Below are 26,938 nucleotides of genomic sequence, written 5' to 3' on the forward strand. Positions count from 1 at the left end.
TGTTGTGTGAATGTAAAATGTTTATGATATAACAATAATTAACCTTTTGATGAAGAGACATAATTTAATGAATACAGTCTAGCGTAAAGGATAAAGAAATTATTAAGGCTGGTTTACATAAATACAATTGGTATAAATCAAACAAAATATCATAGAAAACAGAAAAATGAATACAAACATTTAAATAATATGGAATAATGTTACTAAATACTGTTTTAGTATTAATTTATGAAAAAATCATGAATCGATTGTTCAAATACAGTACCGATTGCTATCGATTGTTGCAAATTCCTACCTACATTAAACATAGCACAACGCTACAGCGCTGGATTGGTGTTGCCGGTCATATGTCGTTGTCATTCGGTTGATTAGGAGAAAATCAAATTGGACAATAATGGCTGAAGATATGGAGCCTCCCCCTTTGTTTGAAACTGTAAATATTAAAAGAGACGACGATGAAGACGACGAGGATGTTTTCGCTTCGGCTATTCAGGTTTGTCTAAAAATTCTAGTGGCGAGTACGCGTTTATTCGACATTTGGATTGTCATTTTGACAGTTCGTAATGTATTGCATACGTCAATGGGTATTATCTCAATCTTCCTCCCCTATTTGATTTGAATAGTATTGTTCATACGTAATTGAATATAATGCATGAATTTTTAGCGTTCATTGGACTACTTATTCTTTTATAACTAAATATTTTATTGTTGTAGCGTCGTTTTGAGAACGGATGTTACATTACCATTTAGCTATGTTTGGACTCGAAAAGAGCGTCATAATATACATCTGATACTTATTTTCTTAAGTTTTTGTTTTCATAATATAACGTAAGCCTGCTTCTTCCCCAAAACTAAAATCTTTAGTACGTAATTCAATGTTTTATATGATGTTTTTAGGATAATCCAGTCATGAAAGAAGACACAAATGGATACGACAATATTGACGAGTTTCCCAGTTTAGAAATATCGTCTCCTGTTAATGAAGAAATGGAGAACGTTCTCATTAGTAAACCACATTCCATAAGTAGCCCTATAATGGAAGAGGTATTTATTTTTCTGTAATTTACTGGTTAATCTGATAAAAGCATAAACTATGAACAGAGATGATCAAATATCATAAGTGAACTTTTGAAAATGACGTATTGACCGTATTGACACATTTGATGCGGCAAAAATAAAAATACAATTTCACAGTGGAACTAACGTTTTGGAATGAAATAAGCGTTTTATTGTTCAATTTGATTTTAAGTAATGGATATAAAAATAGTATTGACTCTACAAAACCCATTGATATTTTTTCTCCTCATAAAAAGATCTTGATATCTAGCTTGTTATGAAAATATTTAGTTTTTTACATTTTGCTAAAAACTATATCCATTTGCCGCAGGGATAAGTGCACTATGTAGTTAAATACTAAGTGAGAATGTGTGTAAACAAAAATATCTCCATTTTTACCTTAAGTTTTACTTAGTACTCTACTACCATCACGCCGTTTCTCCGCAGGGGTAGGCAGAGAGGATGGAACGCCACACTCTTCTGTCCTGACATACACTCCTCGCCTCCTTCACATCCATACATCTAGTCATACATGCCCTCCGATTACGCAGACATGCCTATACATATCTGCATAGACATGCCTATATATCTCTTCTTTTACTTCTGGTGTTTAAAATGATGCATTCCGCATCATTTTAAACACCATAAAAATTATGCGGAACGCATCGAAACACATGTCACAGTGGATTTTAAGAAATAGTGGTATTTACTAAGTAAAACTTAAATTAAAAATGGATAGATTTTACCACAAAGTGACTGCTGAATCAATTAATGAAAGAAATATCTCCAATTACTCTTTTTCCACATTTATATTTTTTGCTATAAAACATTTCAATAAATGTTGGATATAATGTGAACAGATATATTTTATCATTTTGAAAAACATATTTTTTAAATCTCTGGCTTTTATTCTTCAGGTAACGACGGAACGCGGGAACAATATAGAAATCACAGTAACAGAGCCGCAGAAGGTTGGAGAAGGGATGAGTTCCTATGTAGCCTACAGAGTGATCACCAAAACGAATATGCCCATCTTCTCTAAACAGAATTTCGGAGTTTCAAGGAGATTTAGTGATTTCTTGGGGCTGCACGACAAGCTGATGGAAAAATACCTTAGGGCAGGACGCATAATTCCACCAGCACCGGAAAAGAGTGTAATTGGTATGTTATTTATAATTATATTTGTGAACAGTTTACATATAACGAAAATAAGAAAATGTTTTATATATGACAGGGGCCATGGCGTAGTTGGGTAGACGCTCGACTGCGAAACTGGCGTCTCAAGTTCGATTTCCACCAAAGTGCAAAATAAATTCAAGAAAGATTTATTTTCAATTAGTTTGGGTGTTTGTGATGAATTTTTCACAATTGCCTTACTATCCTACCTGCAGACAAGCCTCTAAAAGTAGAGACTTTGCGGGTTATTCCTTTTAAAAAAATAATTATTTTGATATTAAGACTGTAACTAACCTAATCGTCGTGGATCATACATGTTTGTGAGCCGCTCAGGTAACATTAGTGAATGACAATAATTGGAATGTGTGAGGAACGCAGTATTTTGCTAGTAACCAAGTTTTAAACCGTAAGTCATCAGGACTAAGTTCATATGGTAATGATATTTGGCGTGTTACCTGGCTTATTCTTCATACTATTAACGTCTATGTATTTTGAAGAATTTTTTGTTTTTGTTTTATAGTTATATGATAAAATGATGATCTTGGTAGCCACCATATTCTGACAAAAGATATCTGCATCTAGCTCACTTGCGAGATGCAGATATCTGCACCTTGGGCTTTCATGTTTAAAATGAGAGAGACAGACAGTTACCATGTTTGTTAACCGGATCCACGCGGCTCGCGTAACCGTATGTGTTTTCATAAAACATGCCCCATACGCGGCTGACATGAGCGTATGTGTTTTTACTTTGCTCCAAGTTTCGACCCTCAGTTCAACTTGGAGGGATTTTTTCATGGTGTGGAACTTTGGATAAAATAATACGTCAATCCTTGGCCTTATGACATCTGTTGAAATATCTGACTAATAATTTGTAACATCACAAGGATAAATAAAAGAATAGATCCCTGATTTTTCTTCGAGGTCGGTAATTAGTCCGCGCCATAATCATGCCCTATATCTGTCTCACTCTCGACGCTACGCATCGCCAGTGGGTAAGAGTGACACACGATGCGTGCTTTGATTTATTTATATTACGATCTTATTTGTTTATATTACGATATATTTCAAGAATAATGTGACACACGTGTATTATAGACTACTAAAAAGGCACAATGAATCCCATTGAACGTTTTTGTTTAGGAAAATAAATCGTTTCGTAACTAAATACATGAGAAAAGTAATCATTTAAAAAACGGCGAAATACCGCCGCGCATGGGCGTCTCTCAGGAACAAAGTTAACGCCGTTAAAAGGTTAATATGTCCACCCTTTTTCAATGAAATATCGTAAACGGCAGTTAGATAAACATCATTTTGTGTAGTAATTCTGCTTAAACTTCTGATTAAATATAAATAATTTATTCTTGTCCTAGGGGGTAATTTATTATGTAAAAGGTTTGTAACTATATCTGTTATTGCTATTTTTGAAAAAATCAATGGTTCTACATAAAATATGTTAAAATAATAAAAATTAAAATAATTCTTTCCCCACAGTGTGCATGTGTGTTTGTGATGTGTAAATCGGGCTAAGAATAAGAAGCTTAATAATATATTTTTTTAATGTTTGAAAGAAGGTAAATATGGGTAATTAGAAATATAAATACATACATAAACTGATTCAATTTCCAAGAAAGTGGCTACAAATATGCTTATCCATGCTTGTCACACCTTAATATATACATATAGCTGTTTCAGTGGAATGGGTAGCTTATTTCATGCATTATCTGAAGCCTTATCTCTGAATTATATTGAATTTCCATACAGCATTGTTAAAAATATTATTATCATAACGTGTTATAAAATATGCATTGTAATTTTTGACCAAATTAGTTATTTGATATTGTTTATTCATATATGATTGAATGTCATGTTGGAGTATGTATGTTTAAAAACAACATAATATAAACATTGATAATGTTTTATTACAAAATATTTTTCAACGTCTTCTTTTTAAAGACAACATTATGGTCCTTCCTGGCTTGAATATTATATCAACATACCTTATTTTTTTATACTCATTATTTCAACAGCTTAGAGTTTAAAAACGATTTAAATAAATAATAAATGTAAGTAAAATATTATAAGTTTTTATTAGCTAACATGTAATATATCTGTGATCTCCTGGCACAGTTTTAGTTAATTTTTTTTTTAAATGGTTAAAACGTAATGTGCAAAAATTATCAGTATTTTTGTAAGTGTTCTTCTCTAGTCTTTTACTCTTATCGACCCCTTAGCATTATTACACTCAGACTCATAAAACTTGAAGTAAAGTAGTAGGTCAAGTGCAGGTGCTTATCTAGACATCTGTCATCATCTTATATTTATTTGTGGTGCCATCTAAAATCAGCACACAGATATGCAATTATATTACTACGATCAAAGTATTTCTGATTATTCAACAAAGTTACGGACGCATAAGATTTAATTTATTTTATTTTATTTTCTTCGTCTGCCTCCGTAGTGTAATGGTCAGCACGCTCGGCTACCATTCTGAAGGTCCCGGGTTCGATTCCCAGGGGGGTTCAAATAAATAAATATTTGTGATTTTTTCACTGTAATATTTATTCAATATTACCCTGAACTGGTTCCTGAAGCGGAGGGCTGATCACCTTTCCGTAAACGATCAAGATAACACTTCGTTATATGACGCAGTGCCCTATGCACCATTGGGGTGCGGATAAGGGTTTTATTATTTATTATTATTATTTTCTTCTAGGGATGACTAAAATCAAAATGTCCAACCAGTCATCCGACGGTTCTGGAGTTTCCCCCGGTGGATCTGGTAGTTCAGAATTTGTAGAGAGACGTCGAGCTTCACTGGAGAGATATCTCAATCGTACTGCGCAGCATCCCGTACTATGCATCGACCCCGATTTCCGGCAGTTTCTGGAGTCAGGTGAGATATGATATGTGATCTAAATGCTGTAATTCTACATTCAAACATCAGATTGTAGATTATAACTGTGACCACCATTGCGATGGTGATAGAATAATCCTTAAAACAAATCATACAAGATTACATTAGAATGGTATTTGTTACTTTTTCTCTAAATATATTTCTTTCCAGCTTAAGTTCTTAATTTCATTAATTGATTCGGCAGTCACTTTGTGGTAAAATCTATCCATTTTTAATTAAAGTTTTGCTTAGTATATACCACTATTTCTTAAAATCCACTGCGACACGTGTTTCGATGCATTCCACATCATTTTCAAACACCGTATATGGTGTTTTTAAAATGATGCGGAATGCATCGAAACACGTGTCACAGTAGATTTTAAGAAATAATAGTATTTAGTAAGTAAAACTTTAATTAACAATGTTAAGTTATTAATATAAAAAAATATCAGGAGCTAAAAATACATAATTCACAACCAAATTTGTACACTGATTAGGGTGATTAGCTTTAAGCGATCAAATTCAAAAAGATAAATTAGTAATGCCTTTTTTTAAAGAAGTCATTATTTAATTTGTTCGCCCATGTGTAAAATAATAGCAGGCAACTCATAAGCTATTTCAAATTAGAGTGTTCATGACCTGCACCAAATCCATTATTTTATATTGGTTTCTAGCACACACATACCACACACTCACACGCACACAATAGCAAGAGTTGCCATCAACTCATAAGGTATTTCAAATTAGAGTGTTCATGACCTGCACCAAATCCATTATTTTATATTGGTTTCTAGCACACACATACCACACACTCACACGCACACAATAGCAAGAGTTGCCATATTTCCCACCTAATTATTTGTTACTTTAATATGGTGATTTTCCTGCAGAAATGGATTTACCGAAAGCAACAAGCACATCTGCCTTAAGTGGCGCAGGAGTTCTACGATTATTCAACAAAGTTGGGGAAACTGTTAACAAAATCACATACAAAATGGATGAGACTGATCCTGTAAGTTAACTTTTATATACTTTCATTTTTTAAATTAGTGATATGTGTGGTTAAATTTTTAGTTTTATTATATAAATGTTGTTTACTACGTATAAGGATTAGAATATATTATTTTTTGACATCTCATCAAAGATGAAGAAGAATATGGAAGTCTGGGCATTTACGGGGCTAACGACCCTCATAGGCTGGTTTAAGTGATCACTTTACACACGTGTAACATTCACCAATTCTACCCATTATTGACAACCACACTACTCAAATTCTTGGAAGTTCTATATATATGAACCAATTTAGAAACCTTGTTCATGAATCACTAGAACTTCACTAGAGACATCTATTGGTGAGATGTAAAGAAGCTTTTTATTAAGCAGAAACTCTTATACTATTTATTAGTATTTGGACACACTCAAAATGTTGTAAGGATTAGAATTTGCTGGGATATTTTTTCTTATAGTCTACAGAAAAGAGTAAACAGTGATCTAGAATAAAAAAATAGTGATCTAAAAACGTTCATAAATGCAATTTGTTGTCATTTTCTGTTTAAATGATTTCCATTTGACTCCTGTTGTAGTCTAGGGTTCAATTCCCCAATTTATTTTTGGGTTTTCTTTGTGTGCTAGCCACCAATATGTATATGCATATTTTTTTACTTATACATATATTTTTTACTGATTACATAAATAAGCTATGTGTCTGCAAATGTGTTTAAGGAATTTAATCAAGTACCAATGAGAAAATATTGTATTGAAGATCGAAAAGTTTAACCTTCCTTACACAAATTATCTAAAAATTACGCATACTCCTAAGAGGGGGGATTTAAAACATTCCAGTCGTATTTATAGAAATGTTGTATGTAATAATAATACAAAACCTGTGACAAACACTGTGAATGATCGGAAAAATGCATTTCATAATAACTGTTTCGCTTCAATACATTTGTGGCGCGCAGTAGTTAGAGTGAAGTAATACATTATCACGGGTAAATATAGATATCACATGTGACGTGACATGGACCTTTGGATCACGCATCGATCGCGTAGCTTTGACCGTAGATCGCGCAAATATTCATCAAAACATTTGATTGAGGGTCACACATTTTGAATATTTTAAAACGAAAAGTGCTGAAGTATTTCAAAGTATAGTAGAGTCACGAAAATTCGGACCGAAGGGTGGCGAAGTTTGTAAAATTGCCGGGTTATCGGGAATGTGGTTAAAAATGTACTAGTGTTTCCTCAGAAAATACTGTACTTGTATGTATTGTTTGCTTGAGAATTCAACAGAGAATATATTGCCGAAATACCCTTACACAAAGGAAAAGCGTGTACTTTATTTACTCATTTCATTTCATTCGAACCCTTATCCGTACCCCAATGGTGCATAGGGCACTGCATCATATAAACGCAGTGTTATCTTGATCAGTGTATGACAGACCTCAGAAAAATACTTTTTGAAGGTATAAAGCTGTCTGTAATTAAAATTAACTAGCAGAGTTAATTTATTATTAGATTAAAACCAATATTTTTAGCTTTTCCACTTTTTTATTTGACCAGCGACCGGGTTTCGTCGTTACCGACATCACCAGTCTGATGATGTCGGTAACGACGAAACCCGGTCGCTGGTCAAATAAAAAAGTGGAAAAGCTAAAAATATTGGTTTTAATCTAATAATAAATTAAAAATGCAATTCCATCACGAAGTGTCAGTGGATAATATAAATCTATTAACTAGCAGAGGTTTTTTTTGCCTTAGCAGGGTGTGTTGGAGTTATCCTGAGTTTTTGGGACTCTACTGCAACAAAAAATATTGATTATCATCAAGTTACCGAGTGAAACATTGTTTTAGGGGGTTTTCAAATCCCCCTCTTAGGTTCGGTTAGGTTAAATGCTCTCCTATTTGTATTCATTCATTTTTTATTTTTACAAACTACGAGAGCAGAAGGATGGCAAGGTAAGAACTTTTACCAAGCCATAGTCATTATAGTATATCTAAAATATTATTTTTCTAGTGGAATGTACATAAATATTATAGTCTTGAAGTATTAAATGCCTACCTCTTAAAATATTTATTAAGGTATAATTAATAGATTTATATTATCCACTGACACTTCGTGATGGAATTGCATTTTTAATTTATTATTAGATTAAAACCAATATTTTTAGCTTTTCCACTTTTTTTTTTTTTTTTTTTTTTTTTATTTTTTTTTTTTATTTTTTTTTTTTATTTTTTTTTTTTTTTATTTTATTTTTTTATTTTTTTTTTTTATTTTTATTTTTATTTTTTTTTATTTTTTTTATTTTTTTTATTTTTTTTATTTTTTTTTTTTTTTCTTTTTTTTTTTTTTTATTTATTTATTTTTTTTTTTTTTTTTTTTTTTTTTTTTTTTTTTTTTTTTTAAAAAAAAAAAGTGGAAAAGCTAAAAATATTGGTTTTAATCTAATAATAAATTAAGGTATAATTATATTGCAACCTCAAAACGACAATGACTTAAGTAGGTAGCAATTTAGGTAAAGATGAACCCTTGTTGTTTTGTGGTTGCTGTTTCCGCATCTAACTCTTATCCGCATCCAACGGTGCATAGGGCAGCGCTGCCATTGCGGTAAATAAAGCCGTTGAAAAACATGTTTTTCACTTGTCACAGGTGAAAATACCTGTTGCAGGTACATATATAAAAACATGCGCGTATTCGAATATGTTATATCAAAATTTCAAAGCAATCAGTGAATAACATTAGAAGATTTAAGATTTTAAACAAACTGACATTTACATTTTTTTTGTATATAAATTAGTAAGTACAAATATGTATATCGACCCTTCTTACGCATACTATCAGAGGCCACAAATGATCATTTTAAATTGGAAAAGATGTATTTTGTGTATATTTAAAAAATAATGAAAATATCGACGCATGCAAATGTATGGAATGAAATATTTATAAATCCTTTTGTAAAATTGTGCTATTTTCTCTTGCGATACATGTATGAGGGGTCGATATAATACATCCATAGTTGCATGTCACTACAGTGCAATTTATATTAACACATTGTTTGAGGGAAACGCTTAAAAGCGTCTTTTACATAGAGAGTGGGAGACGCTTATAAGCGTTCTATTTGCTTACTTTTGGTAGAGCGCGAGAGATGCCAAACAATATTATACAAATTGGATTGGTTTGCGATTACTTGTAATTAGTATACTGAGGGTCGGGCGGCAGACTGTCTGAGTATAGGTATGGTCGGTGTTGATGAAAAAACCGCCCAACAACAATGTGTTAACTAGACAAAAAGGTTACATAAAGGATTTTGTTAGTGCAATTTATAAATATTCATAACTTTTTATATGCAAATATGTAAAGTTTTTAGGTTAATTTGTAGTCTTTACTCACGGATCACATTGCTTTTTAGTTAGCACTATTATCAATCAAGTATTGGGGTCATTGTTATATGTTTAACTTGACTCTCCTACTAAGATGACCAACTAGCATGGTACTTTTTTGAGTCACTATGATCAATAGTATATGTTTTCAAGATTGTTTATGTTGAAAATATTTACAGTATCTATAGTTCTGAGATAAAAAAATCTATATATGTATTGTATAACTGGTCTAAATATGGTATTATACGTAGTATACAACCAATCACCGAGATTTTAGCCTACCAGTTTCGAGATGTACCCGTCTCTTCGTCAGGACTATCACTACACCAGCATGCAACAATACTAGCCGTCACTACCAAACTACACAAAATATTAATCACATGTGTTTTTGGTCGACCCGAGGATCAACTTGCGCTAAGAATCGCAGGACAACATGCACTAAAGGCCGAGGTCTAACATGCACCAAGGGTACTCGAAACTGGTAAACAAAAATTTCAGTGTGTGGTAACGTTTTGTAAAAATTAAAAATAATCTGAAATGTAGTTTTAGTGTTTACATAAAACCACAGATAGCAGCAAAAGTGCTATTTTATAAATACATGTCACCGGGCTTTAGTTATAAGCTCGGCAATTCATGTACGCTCTTACTGCTTCGAGGAAAGCTTCGTTTAGACGACCATGTATGGCCACACTCCTGGACAGGTTGACACCTTAACAGTTGAATTTTAGTGAGAAAATTTGTTGGTGCAGGAAATTGTCACCCACAAGTCGAAACAAGACTGTCCGAACACCCCTCGGGTTATTCAATAAAAACAAATGGGTCAATATTTGATGACGAGTCGGAATACTATTTACCCCAGCAGTGCTCGGATTTGTCAAATACGATACAAACTCCTTGCCCAAGTCACGCTCAGTTAAGGCTTAGATCTCAAGCGTTCAACTCAGAATGCCATACTTAGGACTGCACGTGTCTTCATGTTGATTTTTTTTTGAATATATATTAATTTTTTTTTTGTTTTTTAAAATATGTATTGAAAAAATATTATTATATAAATTTTTTTAACTCCTTACCTTTCTAAAATTCTTCAAAACTATATATTTATTTCGAAGAAAAACTTATTTTTTCAAAACAAAAACGGTGTTTTAAAAAAGAAATTCAATTACGTCATATGTTATCTGGGTTTAGAGAAAATTATGTTAGGCCTTAACCACCCTACCTCCGGGTTATTTTCAGCCATATTTTTTTATAAACAAGCAAAAAAATCACAACGTTTGTTGTCACAAAATTTGTCAGGTATGAAACCTGACAAAAATTTGTCAGTGTATCCGGTACGCATTAAATATTTTTGGAATAGATATCTTATGCGCGTAGGTCATACGGGTTAGCGCGGAATGGTGAAGAAAATCCGTGGGTATCAGTACGTTCGTATGTGTAGGGCGGTTAAGGGTTAGTCAGGGAGCTGGTTAATGAGACCTCATCTGACGTGCGCCTTGTCGGCAGTGGTTCGAGGAGCGGTGCGGCATGGTAGAGGCGCTGGACGCGGCGCTGCGGCGGCTGCACGGTGCGGCGGAGGCGCTGGCGGGCGGGCGCCGCGAGCTGGCCGGGCTGGCCGGGGGCGCCGCGCGCTCCGCGGCTGCCCTGTCGGGCGCCGAGGAGCACGCCGCGCTAGCGCGTGCGCTCTCCCAGCTGGCCGACGTGCAGGAGAAGGTACACCACTTTGAATATCACCACCTTGAATATCACTTTGAATATTGCTCCAACCTAATTTAGACGTACAGGAGAAGGTAACACCACTTTGAATATCACCTTGAATATCACCACCTTGAATACCACCACCTTGAATATCACTTTGAATATTGCTCCAACCTAATTTAGACGTGCAGGAGAAGGTAACATCACTTTGAATATCACATTTACCTTCACTATCATTACTATCCTACGTGCAGACAAGCATCTATAACAGGCACTTTGCAGGTTATTCCTTTAAAAAAATATATCTTACCTAATTTTGACGTGCAGGAGAAGGTAACATCACTTTGAACATTCTTCTTCTTCAGCCATTTCTCCACTGCTGGATGTAGGCCTCTTCCATATTTTTCCATGTTTTTTTTCCTTGGGCCGCTCTTGTCCAATATTTGGCGGTGAAAGGAATTGTCTTCAGCCCATCTTTTTTGGGGTTGACCTTATCCTCTTTCTTCATCCCAGGGTCTCCATTTTATGATTCTGGATGTCCATCTGTTGGTTTTTCCCTGGGAATCCAACCCGGGACTTCTAGCTTGCTAGCCAAACATCCGAACCATTGCACTATAAACACAGATCGTTAGCAAATGTTATTCTGTGATAAAGTTTTTTTTTTAGTGGGGCATATTGCATTTGATTCTTGGATCTAAGAGTCAAATAGAATATTGTTTATAAGATACAGTTTTATGAAAAAGATTTATAAAATGACGTTTGGGTGAAATGCAATGGACCAGGAAGTGTATGTTAAATAATTTTTATTTTTTTTATTAATATAAATTGTATACATATATTTAAATCACAATTTTAAACATATTTAATTTTTTTTTGCAGAGACCCACCTTGTGTGTCTTGTCGGTGGAGTTCTTTTTGAATACATTTGTTTATTGTTTTTAACCATTTTAACCTAATACACACGCAAAAAAGAGAGAAAAATTATGAATTTAAACATTTTACAATTTTCATAAAATTGACTCTTTCACCCATTCCTTTATTTTACCTTTGTTCCATATTTTATTTTGACCTGTAACATCCGTCGGCAACAAATTAAAAATGTTCAGAACGATATATTGCAGTGTTCGACTCCCATATTTATTGTTAATTCTCGGGACTATCAAACCTTCGTTGTGTGTTAATCGTGTATCATGGTTGTGCACTAAAAGATTTCGATATTTTTGTCTAGTTTGTTATTCAACGATGAAATAAAAGTAGCAATGGCTAGAGCAATTAGGATTGTATGCCTATGTGCCCTACAATCCTAAGTGCCTCATTTAGGCTACTGATTATATAACACTGAACTCGTCAATAATCCTGTCCCACGTCCTTTACAGGTGGAAAATCTTCATAATGAACAATCTAATACAGATTTCTATGTGCTCTGTGAGCTGCTGAAGGATTATATCGGTCTCCTGGGCGCAATCAAGGATGTGTTCCATGAACGAGTTAAGGTAAATATTCCATATTAACACATTGTTTGCGGGAAACACTTGAAAGTATTTTTTACACACTGTTGGTAGAGAGCGGGAGACCCTTATAAGCATTCTATTTGCTTACTTTTGGTAAAGCCCGAGAGACGCCAATAAACATTGTACAGATTGGAGTTGGGTTTGTGGTCACTTATGATTAGTATACTGAGGGTCGGGCGGCAGACTATCTGAGTATAATTTGGGTGGGGGTTGATGAAAAAACTGCCCGACATCAATGTGTTAAAAAATGATATGTTTCATTTCAGGTTGATACCCCTATAATAAATATTGATATATCATTTGTAGGGTGAATAATAAAATACTGTATGATAATTTAGAAAGCTATTTTTTTCCCTTTTATCTATTTGATGCAATTTTTTCGCAGGTCTTTCAAAATTGGCAACACGCTCAGATGCAGCTGAATCGCAGGCGAGAGAACAAAGCCAAAGCGGAATTGGCCGGCCGCAACGACCGCATAGAACAAGCTTCATCTGAAATTATTGAGGTAAAAAATTTAACCATTAGCTTGTGATCAAACCATCAATGTGTGCATTAAAAATATCATTTTAGTAGAATAAAAATTAGATTATCCCCAGGATATTGCCCTTTTAACCCCTTAACCCTAGATTATTAAACTATCCTTTGAGTCACTTTGTTACTAAACATTCGTAAAAAATATGATATAAAATGGGAATAAATAAGATACATACTCAAAAACTTTGATTATTTTAAGGAATAGTAAATTTTTATGGGTTTAAAAGATCACATATTAAGGAAAAAAATTGAACATGCATTAGTAAGGTACTGTGAAGCATGGGGCGTTAGAATGATGTAGACATTGTCATTTTGCCTTCGTAATTTTTACGATACCGTAAAGTGGGTATACATTGCACCAAAATACTGCATTTTTTCAAAAAATTGTCTATTCAGATCAGGTTTTTTACTTTTTCTGAGGTTTCAACTATTGCAATGTAATAACACAAATACCTGTAACATGTCTGATACATTTTTAAATTTTTATCTATTTTGCCTGTATTTTTTTTTTTATATTTATATTTTGGTGCAAAGTATCCCGGGGTAAAGTACAACTTTGCACCATGATATTTTCTCTACACTTTTCGTACTAGAATCCAAATTTATGCAAAGTAAAGACTATCCTACAAGTTTCGTTGCATATTATGAAGGGTTTCGGCTCACAGTTCGCTAAATGCAGATTATAATATTGTATAATTTTGGAAAAATAAGACACTTGATAGAATTTTTTTTTTTTAAATATTGGAAAATCTAACAAAAATGTATTTTTTTTCCAATACTGAAGGTTTAAAATTATATAAAATAAATGTTGAATATTTAAACATATCGTACTACATAGGTAATAGGAATTAAAATGAAATTAGGTCTAAATATGGTCAAGTTCCGGGACGGTAAAGAAACCTCTTTTGGATTGTATTTTCGGTTCTTTTATGGAACCCACTACATCCTTCCAAGAATATTGAAGAAAGTTATCCTTCATCGGCCACTTCCACGATTTGAGACTCTCCTGCATGGATTTAACAGCTCTGTCTTTCTTTATTTCCAAAATCTGTCCCGGAAATTTTTCTCCTTTATAATGAAATACGACATATTTTCCCACCTTCTTTTTTACTGGTCCTAATGAAACGGAAGAACAAATACGATAAATACGACAAATACGATGGTTTCAGTCATCGTTTTTGTTCTTCTCCCTCTTCCTCAAAGCTTCCGTGTGAACTATTATCAGTTAATGCTAGATATTCTGGAAGTTTCGATGCGGAAGGTGGGATCATTGATGTAGTTGGTTCAGGTAGCATTTGTGTCTCGTCAACGTTCATTTCGACATTTGGATCGTGAGCGATGCTCTTACCTGGTTCTTTCGGTATCGTTTTCCTGCGTTTTAAGACTGAATTCTTTGAGTTGAATCTGTTTTCTTCCAAAAACTGTTGAAAACTCTGGGGCACGTCATCGTCATACGATTTTAATGGCAACCGATTAAGCAACTGACTAGTTTTAGCAACAGTCAAGGTTTTATGTCTTTGCAAAAATGATCTTATCCATTCAGAGCCTGGTACGTTGTTCTTTAATATTCGTACTCTTCTGCCAAATCTATCCAAATAGGCTATTAGAATGTAGTGAATGTTAAAAACACTCACTGGGAAACCGTACTCACTCATGTCTACTATGCAGTTTACGAAGGATTGCTCTTCGCCCTTGTCACATATCGGAGGTTTTCCCACAGGTTTTGTGTGCTGACCTTTGAGCTTATAGTTAATCGTCCTTGTGGGGATTTTGAAAATTTCTTCAGCCTTTCTTTGACTGATTGTACCATTTTGAATGGCCTCCAAACACTGCTCCACTCTCTTTGGTGTAAAATCGCAGTATCGTCTGGCATAAGGCCGCTGTTTGTGTGTTCTTGACATTTTTGAAAAAAATATACCATCAGGAATTAAGTAAGTACACAAAACCTATAGATATTTAGCAAAAATGTCAAGTTGTATTAGCCGTTTTAAGACTTTTCATCAAATTAATTAACTATGGCCTTTTGTGGATACTTTGCACCTGGTGCAATGTTACCCCAAATGTGGTCAATACAAGTCAGTTCTTAAAAAAATATTATTTTTACATTAACTTGACAACGTAACTAAAAAATACAGCATTTGAGAAAAGCAGGGCCTACCTATCTACGAATTAGAGACCACTCACTTGTTGTAACTTGTTTCAGTATACTGATTACACTGGATTTTTTCAGACACAATTTTCAGACAGAAAACTTTCTTTACGTTCGGACAGGAAAAATGCATTGAAGCAATAGCCACCGACTGCTACTTCTATAAACTAATAAGTAGATTGAAGTCCCATCTATCAGAAACAATAGAAAGTAGAATGAAAAATGACATGTATCACATGTATCAGAGATGACCAACTCCACAATTTCTTTACAGAAGGTGGTGCAAAGTATCACCCATGGTGCAAAGTATACCCACTTTACGGTAGTTTAGTATCCTAGCGTTAAATGCCGGATAGTATAAGTATGACCAATTTCGGTGATCTGTCAGTTTTTTTACAAAAATAAAGATTTATCTCTTTTGTCTTTACATTCAAAGGATATTCTATATAAGACTTGCCAAATATGTACAATGTTTGTCGTTTACTCAGTTAAAAGACAATTCACAAAATTGAATTAAAAGAACATTCACAAATTGTCAGGGTTATCACACCTTATCATGCATAAAAAAACTGTTCACAAACTGTTAACACACTTTGTGAACTAAAATTAACTTTTTCTTTACACAATTCACACTGATAGTAACTTATAATGTATGTACAGTAACTAATATGTAATGGGTGATTCAGATTCACATTGTCAGATCACGCTTGATTCGTGTTGAGCTGACATAGTAATTTTATTCAGTATCATTTAACATTTCATCATAATAGGAATATAAAAAAATGTACACAGTACATATATAAAAACAAATATGAATGTTTTATTTGTAAAGTACTTACATTAAACTACATCTTTAACGTGTGATAATTTTTTGTATATCAGCATCATATATCTCCCCCGCCAGTGTATTTGAGATACGTAGTCACAGCTGCGCAAAGCTCTTTATCACTTTTTGTTCAACTGATGGCTGTAATATTTCTCTCACTCCTTTCAAGAACGTCATAAATCAAAAATCGACAATTTTAAGTTGTGCATGTTTTTGGAATGCCCAGAAAATGTACTATATCCCAGCAAAAGCAGCATATTTTTAACTTAATATTTACCCGCTACAGGACAGAAAGTGTTGTTTTTGCATTTTTGAGAAAAGGTATTGTTTACTTATTTTTTTAAATATACTAAATATTTTCCAAATGGAGAAAAAACATTCAGAATTTACCTTAAAAGATCTGTTGCAGAGTAAAAAGTATAATAAGTGGGTTGATATTTATTTTTAATACATTGTATTATATTTTTAAACTTTCAACATTCTCCTGAAAAATCAAGCTTTTTGATTTATGATGTTCTTGAAAGGAGTGAGCGATTTGTATGGATATGGGAGCCATGTTTGATGCACAATACAGATTAACTCATTGCTTGCGGGAAAAGCTTAAAAGCGTCTTTTACATACTGTTAGTAGAGACGATTATAAGCGTTTTGTTTGCTTACTTTTGGTAGAACGCAAGAGACGCCAAAAAACATTGTACACATCGAAATTGAGTTTGCGGTTACTTGTGATTAGTACACTGAGGGTAGGGCTTCAGACTGTCTTGAGTATAATTAGGGTCGGGGTTGATGAAAAAACTGCCTGACAGCGATGTGTTAAGAGTATGTTAAAAATAAATTGGATTATTTTTCATGTTTAGTGGGAAGCCAAGGTGGAGAGAGGGCAGCAAGAGTTCAACAATATATCCAGCATGATCAAGAAAGAGATGGAATTGTTTGAGGTCTCCCGCGTGAGGGAGTTCCGAGCTACAATCATCCGGTATTTGGAAGATCACATGGCTCATCAAGCCCAGGTTTGTATATAAACAGACAATTCAATTACTTTTAAAAAATCATTCACATTTCAAAAGTATACAGTAAAAGCTCGCTGATTCGAAATTGAAATAAACATCTATTGAAATAACAGATTACAAATTTTTTGCAATGTAATTCTTTGAAAATTTGAGAAAATGCATATTAATTAGTAAGCTTTCTTTTAAATTTTCCTTTGTTTAAAATGGCGTTTTAAAAAAGTTTCTTTTATAACGTCACTCTGATATAACCCCATGATTTAGTTGGTCTCTTCGATGACATTATAACCGAGTTGTGCTGTATTTTAAATAATTGTTTAGCTATACGCTAGCGAGGGACTGAGCCCTAAAACATGTTGATATTATAACTTGTGTTCTATTTTCCAGCTGATCAAGTATTGGGAGGCGTTCGTTCCGGAAGCCAAAGCTATTGCCTGAGGTTCAGACAAGCTGCTAAGCCGTACTCAGCATACCAAATGGTGATCCCTGTACTATATTGTTACATACATAATATTTTATTACATCCGATTCCTTTCAACATTATCCTGTATGTACAATTCCACTAATGCAGGATTTTGGCACACAATCATTGAATAATCAACTATTCTGAAAAAGACAATTTTTAATCTATGCTTATTTTTATTTCAACTCGGTATCTTTTCCGATTCTCGTTTATTTTGAATAGCTTCGAATATGTTTTATTTTAAATAAAACTGATAAATAATAATAAGTATATAACATATTATACATTTTTGTTATTTTTCCCATATACAAATGTATGGAGAACTATTTGATATATTATGTATCTAGCGAGTTATTTTAAGTCAAGCATTTTAAGAATGCGTCACTATCTATGTATACTATAAGTACTATTATTTCTACTTTATAAAACTATATCTCTATGTTATCCTTTGGCTTATAATCAAAATTTATATGTTAAGCTTTATTAATTTAATCTTCTGCTCAATTTATATTAATTTTGTTTTGTTAATCTGTAAACATTCACTTTAGTTTGCAAGTTCGAGAAAGAATCTTTACAAAAAAGATTTATTTTGCTGCAATTAATCGGCAAAATCGTATTTTTAAGTTACTTTTAAATATATGATATTTTTTTATATGTTTTCTTTTATTTTTTCCCTATTTTTCATATCTTTTCTCCGTTTATTTTTTTGAGCGATAAGGAACAAATTTTTGGATCAGAATTATATCAATTTAATTGGATTTTATTCTTAGAAAATGTTGTGAATATTTCTGGAAATTCGCCTGTAAAAGATTTATTAGTAGGAAATAAATCTTTTATAGGAGTTTAATACTTAAAACTGTATTGTAAGATTTATAATTTGGTAAATAAGTGTACACTGTTTCAATCTACTTTTTGCAATTGAGGGTATTTTTTTTTTTACTAGCAGAAGTCTTTCTTTACAATACCAAAATGCATTTTACATTTAGAATAAAGATATGTGTTAGTAAAAATATTTTCAGCGACTAAAGAGTCCGCCTCCGTAGTGTAATGGTCAGCACGCTCGCCTACCGTTCTGGATGTCCTGGGTTCGATTCCCAGGGGGGGTAAAATAAATATAAGTGATTTTTTCACTGTAATATTTAATTAATATTACCCTGGACTGGTACCTGAAGCGGAGGGCTGATCACCTTTCCTTCATGTGTAAACGATTAAGATAAACACTGCGCTTATATGAAGCAGTGCCCTATGCACCATTTGGTGCGTATAAGGGTTTTTATATTATTTATATTATATTTATATAAAAAAAAAATTACGTTTTGTTCTGATTGTATATAAAATACTTCCTTTTTCATATTTCTTAACCAAAAATCTCACATTTATCAAAGTCTTAGTTATTTTAAATGAAAAACGAAGCCTTTTTTGTGAAAAAACATTTTAAAAATAGACATTAGTTCCTCTAGCTCTCAACCCCTCATATGCAATATTGAATTTGTCACCTGAATTCAGAACTATCCTAACTGCATAAAGGAAATTTTACAAGGGAATTAATTAAACTTTATAAAGCAAGTTTTTTTCTTCTAACATTTAGCTATGTATGTTTTCTTTTGAATATTTAGATTCATAATATTTGAAAAGCTTTCTGCACAACTAAATCATTTGCATAACTAACATAATACATGAATATCAACTTGTTAATAAATTAAGGATATTCTTCATTCAGGTGACGAATTAAAGTTTTACATTGATTTACCCAATTCCAATATCATTTCCAGAAATATTAATGAACACACAATTGTACATTTGTATAGGAAGTGTTTGAAATGCAAAACAATAATATTGTCTTCGTAAGTTTCTATTTGTGTAAACATATGTAAGAAATCATGACAGGTAATAAATCAGGTTTGTAGTACATATTCCATGTAGAAATTATAATGTTCATAGCTAAAGAAAGAATTATACAATATTTTTAATAAGAATAACTTTTAAGATGTGAAAATGTAAAAAAAAACGGTTTATTGAGATTTACGTTTGAACAAATTGAGTAAGTTTTCATCATTTTGCAATACGTGTAGTGATTTCTAAGTTTATTCACCATTTTCAATTTCCAAAAACATATATATCGTAGTCGTACAGGAGAAAGTGACCAACTACCAAAACGTAAAATATTCAGAAGGATCATTTAAGTCACTTTTGCTTGGCAAGAAAATAAACACCAATGCAGTTAGTCATTTTCAACAAGTCAACGTACTATACTTCCAAGTTTAAAATCTTTTGGGATTTTTTTCATGGCAATATTAACCTAGTAAGATATCAAATAGTCAATGATCACGTTTTTGCAAAAAATGCACTTGGTCACTTTCTCCTGTATGACTACGATATTGCGAAGATTATTACTCGAAGTTCAAACGAGAAATGCTGACGGATTGTCAGCAGGGACGTTCTGCGCGGCGGGAACCCAATGCTTTGTAAAAGAGTCAAGCTAAAAAGTACATGACCTTCCTAACTAAATTGCCTTTTCTTGACGACAGTTGTGACCATCTTATCATATTACAGATAATTTTACAAAATCTTGAAACTTTGCGAAGAAGTCCACAGATGTCGCTAAAAGTCCTATTTTGAACAGCCCTTCAATAAAAGCCTAAATGTAACGTCTATACCAAGGGTGGCCAACCCGTAGCCCGCTGGGTGTTTACTTGTGGCCCGCGGAGCATATCACACATTTTTTTTCTTTCAGTGTACATAAAGCCACCAAAAGAACATTCCATCGTGCGTAGTTCGTATCATATCCCATATATGGAAGTATCTCTGACAATTTTTTGTTTTACAAAACATATTTGGACAAGGAGAACTATCCTGCATTTTACAAACATGCTCTATCAACGATTCCCTTATTTGAAAACGCTTACACATGTGAAGAGCTTTTTAGTCGAACGAAGCACATTAAATCTCAAATGAGAAAAACAATCATTGATGAGCAATTGGAAAACTGTTTGCATGTAACAACATTTATCGTTATCAACATTGATGCACTTAGTTCTGACAAAAAAAAATCAGACGTTTCACTTAAATTTATTACGTTTTGTTTACTTTTTTATTATTATCTTTTGCATTGCCTAACTCTAATCTAATAAAAATGTTTGATTCTCTTTTTTTGTTATATCTTTTTATAAAACAATGTATTTCTTGTTCGCTTTGAATAATCAAAGAAATTTTGTTTTTCTGCCCGGTACGAAATCTCATTTCTAAAATCTGGTCCGGCTGCTGAAAAGGTTGGCCACCCGTGGTCCATACTCTATTGAGATTAATTTTGTTTGGACAATAATTTAGTCAAAACTTTAGTCATTACTTTGAAATGAATAACACATTTAGCCCATCATCTAAATACATATTAAAATTAAGTTTTATTAATAAAAAATAATTCTCCCGCAACATTGCATTGAAGGTTTTTGCTTGGTTGCTTTTCAATTATATCCATATAATAAAATTAAGCCCTTGTAATAAGATTAGGCTTGTAATTTTGATAGTAAATGTGTAAAAAAACTAGGTCTTAAATATGTATAACCGAATATATTAAATCGATAATAAATACACCACATTATGTCCAAACATTTTTATACATTATGATAGCTAAACAAATGTTTATGTATGGTATGAAATAAAATATAGTTTGAGCTGTAGTTAGGTGAGCGTTTAAAAGGTACCGCCATTTTCGTATTTCTTGACGTTTCTTAGTCTGATTTTGTTATTTGTAAAACGAAGACACACAATTTGTTATGAAATGATATATCATTCACTCCTTTCAACAACGTCATAAATCAAAAATCGTCAATTTTCACTTGTGCATGTTTTCGGAATGCCCAGAAAATGTACTATATCCCAGCAAAAACGACATATTTTTAACTTAATATTTACCCGCTACAGGGCAGAAAGTGTTGTTTTTGCATTTTGAAGTAAAGGTGTTGTTTAATTATTTTTTTAAATATGCAAAAAAATTTTCAAATGGAGAAAAACCTTCAGGTTTTACCTAAAAAGATCTTTTTCACAGTAAAAAGTTCAATAAGTAGCTTAGTATTTATTTTTAACACATTTTATTAAATTCTTAAACTCTAAAAACGATCTCCTGAAAAATCAGTTTTTTGATATATGACATTGTTGAAAGGAGTGAGCGATATGCCAGATGTAGAGAGTCTTCTTCTTCTTCTGCTTCTTTATTCTCATTGCTGAGTGTCGTGATCATCCTCTCCCCTTGTCCTCAAAACATTTCATAGTACTATCAACATTGCTCTAACCGCTGATGAATTAGTGGCAGCCTTGATTTGGTGAGTCCATCTAATGGGGATCTTCCTCTTCTACTACCTTCGATCTCATGAACATTAACTTTTCGAGGTTGATATTGTTTCTTCTGGCGATGTGTCTGAAAAACCGAAGGACTTGTCCCAAACAGGCGGAGAAAGGTCTCATCTATATTTAGCTCTTTTAAGATGGAAATGTTTGTCCTTCTGTTGGTTCAGGGAATTCGTAGCACGCGTCTCAAACACCACATCTTGGCACTGATTCTTTTCTTTCACAGGTTTTTGTAGTCCATGATTCTCCTCCATATAGAAATGTAGGGAAAATTAGTTCCCGAACTAGTCGACTTTTGTGACCTTGGAAGGAAAGTCAAAAAGTGAATAGAACAGTTTTACAAGCATTTTGCATCAAATGTAATGTTTTAAAACAATATCATATCGTCATTTGGCCAGCAAGATTTTTGTCAAATGTAATGTTTCAAAGCAATATCATACGGTCATTTGGCCAGCAAGATTTTTTTGTCAAATGTAATGTTTTAAAGCAATATCATAGGGTCATTTGGCCAGCAAGATTTTTTTGTCAAATGTAATGTTTTAAAGCAATACATAGGGTCATTTGCCCAGCAATATTTTTTTGTCAAATGTAATGTTTTAAAGCAATATCATACGGTCATTTGGCCGGCAAGATTTTTTGTCAAATGTAATGTTTCGAAGCAATATCATACGGTCACATGGCCAAAAAGATTTTTCGTCAAATGTAATGTTTTAAAGTAATAATACGGTCACTTGGCCAACAAGATTTTGCATCAAATGTAATGTTTTAAAGCAATATTATACTGTCACTTGGCCACCAAGATTTTTCATCAAATGTAATGTTCAAAGCAATATCATACGGTCAGTTGGCCGTCAAGATTGAATAATTTGACACCATCAGACTTTTTTTGTGGTGCTATCTGAAAAGCAATGTCTACATCAATCATCCGTAAGCAATACTAGCAGATAATGATATCAATAAAAAATATCGATTGCAACTTTTAAGACTTTTTTTTAGTTACTAAGTCATTTGGATAAATCACCCTATGGATAGGTTTTCCATAGTAAGATAATATTTAATCTTTCAACCATATAATTTTACTGCAGCTATATTCTCAATAAAGATTACATATACATATTTACAGTATCTACTCAATGAATTAGGGCCACCCATTATTTTTTTGAATACTCTGAAATCTTTTGGATTATTATATTTATTTTACATAAATACTTTAAGTTTTCTATTGACATCTAATGTCATGTGTATTACCTTCAATAATATGTAAAATATACCTGGATTTTTTAAGCCTTTACAAAATTTCAAACCCTTTTTCTGAGAAAGGTCCCTAATTAGCACAGGTAGACTGAGAGTTGAAAGTTCAAAAAATAGTCCTATCTCATTTATTAGTGAAGTTTCTTGAGTTCTGGTTGTTGTTTTGTTCAGAGAGGTTATATAGTTATCGTGTCTTGTGAAAAAAACTTAATTTTTAATTTTAGTTCATAAAGTATAAATTTTTTTTGCAAACACAAGTGTTTTTTTTGAAAAGGCAAAATGGGAAAAAGTAAAGACATTTCTGAGGAAAAAAAGTCTAGTGTTATAGTGATACTGAAATTAGGAATACTATCTAATAGAGAAATTTCAAAACAAGAAAACGTTTCTCGTCAAACAGTGGACAGAATTTCAAAATCAATAAAAAATCAGTCACCCGCCACCAGCAATCGGCGAAAGAACTGTCGTAGGATTAGAAAAACAACACCGAGGACTGATCGAAAAATCGTTCAAAGTGCCTTAGAAAACCGTAGTGCATCAGCAAAAACATTAAAAATAAAATTGGAAGAAGAGGGTTTAAATATATCGGTATCAACACTGAGGCGACGTCTTTGCGAAGTAAATCTGAAATGCAGGCGCCCTGTAAAAGTACCAAAATTGACACCACGAATGAAAGCGGATCGATTAAAATGGGCCAGGCTACATCGAAATTACTCGGTGGATGATTGGAAAAAGGTATTTATTTAAATTTAATTTTCAACATATCATTTTAGTAAATAAACTTATATATTTGAATTAAACTTAAATTTTCATTATTTTTCAGGTCATCTTTAGTGATGAGTGCCGGTTAGAAGCCGTGACAGAGAGCCGTCGATTCGTCAGGAGAACACCAATGGAACGTTACAATGAGGCATGTGTGGTAAAAGTTATCAAACACCCCCCTGCAACAATGATATGGTCATGTATTATTAACAATTTACCTGGGCCGTTGTTTTTCGTGGAAGGAACAATGAACCAAAATTCCCATAAGCAGGTCCTCGAACGAATTTTATTGCCCTTCTACCATACACTCGACCCAACAGAAGGTCCATACACCTTCATGCAGGATGGGGCACCTTGCCACCGGGCTAAATCAATAATAAAATTTTTGTCTAACAAAAATCTGCCTTTGCTCCCCTGACCTGGAAATTCTCCGGACCTTAATCCTATGGAAAACGTATGGAGCATGTTAAAAAATAAGGTATACTCATTTCCAAATCCGACAGAAGACTGTCTAAAAAAAAATATTCAAAAAATTTGGTCAGAAGACGAAGAAATAAAAAACATGATAAAACAGTGCATTTTAAGTATGCCAAAAAGAATTGAGGCAGTTATTTCTGCCAAAGGTGGAAATACTAAATACTAACTATATTTATATGAAAATATATGCATTATTTAAGCGTAATAAAGTGTTCATGTGTAAATAAAATTCAATGTTGTTTAATTCAAGGTTTTCTCTGAGTTATTCCTGATTGAATTGAGAAATTGCGCGAAATTCTGGGTGGCCCTAATTCATTGAGTAGATACTGTATATCAATCTTCCAGTAATTAATGTCAGATGTTTTATTTTATTTCCTTATTTATTGTGTTACCTTACACAATCTTTCATTAGCATTTACATTATGATAACACAAAAAATATACAGGATGGGGCATAATAATGGGTGATTCCCAAATGTTTTGGCACTGAATATAGTGCCAAAACATTTGGGAATATATATGTATTTAATACAGTATCATTTAAAAAAAATAAAGTTAGATAGATAGATAGATCTGTAGATATTTAATTTATTGTGTTTAATTGCATCATTGTTCTGATTGCAATGCAATATGTTTGAAGACTTTGGTTGTTCTTTTATTATGCCTTATGAACCGACTGGAAATGTTGCATAACGAAAAAATAAATAAAAATTCAATGCTCACATTTAAATTGATAAATTTTGACAGTTAAATTGTGGCAATTTTATTTCAGTTTTGTTTTTTTATATACTTTATTGTGATCAAAATTCATTTCAAAAATATGTAATACTCTTTTCTTTACAGTTGTTAAAATTACCCAATATTACGCCCCACCCTGTACTAACATGATTGTTAAAAGAAATATTTTTTTATTTAAAATGAAAAAAACCTTATCAACTTCATATGTTTTTGACATTGTATTATGTTATAATTAATACGATTATTTTATTTATGCTGTGGAAACTAGTTAAAATGCACCTTGTTTAAAAAAACATTTTAATTAGAAATTTGACTAATATGTAACTGTTTATTTTTCTGTTATCCAATTGTAGGCTTGCCAGATTTCTGAAATGTTCAATCGGGACACTAGAATGCCCTCAGCGTACAGTACAGTGAAATCAATTACAAAGTAATCCTCCTAAATAATCCTTCACTGTTAATTATTTTTAGACTTTTTTGTCATCCATAATCAGATTAAATTTTTACCGGGACGTGAAGTAAACCAGCCGGGATACCGGGATTTTGTCTGAAAACCGGGACTGTTCCCTTCAAACCGGGACATCGGCAAGCCTACCCAGTTGGAATAGTATTTGTCGTTGATTTTTCTCAATTTATGTTTCTTTCTAGTTTAAGTTTTTGATGTCAAATTGTCAAATATATTAGGAGCTAGAAATATGCAACACGCGACCAAATTTGTTCACTAATTTTCACGATTAGTTTTAAGGGATCAATTCCTAAAACATAATTGAGTAACAGTTTTATTTTAAAGAAGTCGTTATTCGATTCAGTTTTTTTATTCAATTCTCTGATTTGGATATACGGCAATAATTTTTGTAATGATTCGTTTGAGGCAATAATGCAAATTGCAAATTTAATTTGCAAATAATGTTTTTGAGGGAATTTTTGGAAAATTGATAACGTGATATTTGTTAAAAACTTAACAAGTTTGAAAAAAGTAATCTCTTCAATATTGTCTATATTTGAATTATTTTCGAACTTTTTGAATGTAGCTTATAATATTTAACTTATTTTGACAAAAATAACTAATTTTTTGACTTTGGCTAGTAATTCTAAGTTTGCTTCCAACACTGTCTTTTTTTTGGGCTACCGTAAAATAAATATACTCTAATATTTATAACCTTTAGGTAATTTAAGTAAATTTAACTGAAATCGATCAGAAATAAACAATATTTTGTTGTGATGTTGCTAGCATTTCCATTTTTCATTGGCATTACAATGCTAAGTCGTAATTTTAGTTTAGATCCACAGCAGTCGTATTTTTGGCATGTTTTTTTTAAATGAAAAAGTGTAATTCTTATTATTTTTTCTGCATTAAATATCTGATGATATTGCTTACCACTTTTCTTTCAAAATTATGAATTATTTTTTATGTTATTGTGAACAAAAATATGAAAAATCGATTAAAGACTTAAGGAATTAGGGGCAATTTTAAATTAACAGGACTCACTTATTAATAAAATTATTTGATCTGATAGCAATTATTCGGTTATGTTAAATACATTCCTTTCGATAATATAACATGGAACTTTATATTCCCTCTTTCTCTTACTTGAATTGAGTAAAAATATCAATTTAAATAACATACTTAATCCGTTCTTTTACCCACTCTCTATTAGTTGTAGTTTAAAAAAATTAGTTTATA

At 32.5% G+C, this 26,938-nt stretch overlaps 1 protein-coding gene and 1 long non-coding RNA gene across 2 annotated transcripts; both read left to right on the plus strand.

Moving 5' to 3' along the window:
• Positions 1 to 327: 327 nt before the first annotated feature.
• Positions 328 to 18,338, plus strand: LOC148307949 (sorting nexin-2-like). Its single transcript, XM_088262568.1, has 10 exons — positions 328 to 493; positions 898 to 1,044; positions 1,974 to 2,217; positions 4,946 to 5,125; positions 6,016 to 6,137; positions 11,006 to 11,212; positions 12,574 to 12,690; positions 13,094 to 13,213; positions 17,074 to 17,226; positions 17,611 to 18,338. Exons 1-10 carry the CDS (start codon positions 395 to 397, stop codon positions 17,659 to 17,661), a joined length of 1,440 nt encoding a protein of 479 aa, XP_088118694.1. The 5' UTR covers positions 328 to 394; the 3' UTR covers positions 17,662 to 18,338.
• Positions 18,339 to 23,153: 4,815 nt separating this feature from the next.
• Positions 23,154 to 24,288, plus strand: LOC148307950 (uncharacterized). Its single transcript, XR_015837758.1, has 2 exons — positions 23,154 to 24,013; positions 24,102 to 24,288. It is a non-coding gene; the product is annotated as an uncharacterized LOC148307950 (long non-coding RNA).
• The last annotated feature ends 2,650 nt before the right edge of the window (positions 24,289 to 26,938 follow it).

This window comes from Brachycentrus maculatus, unplaced genomic scaffold, assembly GCF_059751285.1.
Source record: "Brachycentrus maculatus isolate JH-2025_06_01 unplaced genomic scaffold, ASM5975128v1 h1tg000184l, whole genome shotgun sequence".
Taxonomy (NCBI): Eukaryota; Metazoa; Arthropoda; class Insecta; order Trichoptera; family Brachycentridae; genus Brachycentrus; species Brachycentrus maculatus.

Bases quoted from the DNA above. Each gene is read 5' to 3' on its own strand.
- LOC148307949 (XM_088262568.1), top strand. From the start codon at position 395: ATGGCTGAAGATATGGAGCCTCCCCCTTTGTTTGAAACTGTAAATATT. The intron at 5,126-6,015 runs GTGAGATATGAT...ATTTTCCTGCAG, and splicing joins CCGGCAGTTTCTGGAGTCAG to AAATGGATTTACCGAAAGCA. The intron at 17,227-17,610 runs GTTTGTATATAA...TCTATTTTCCAG, and splicing joins ACATGGCTCATCAAGCCCAG to CTGATCAAGTATTGGGAGGC.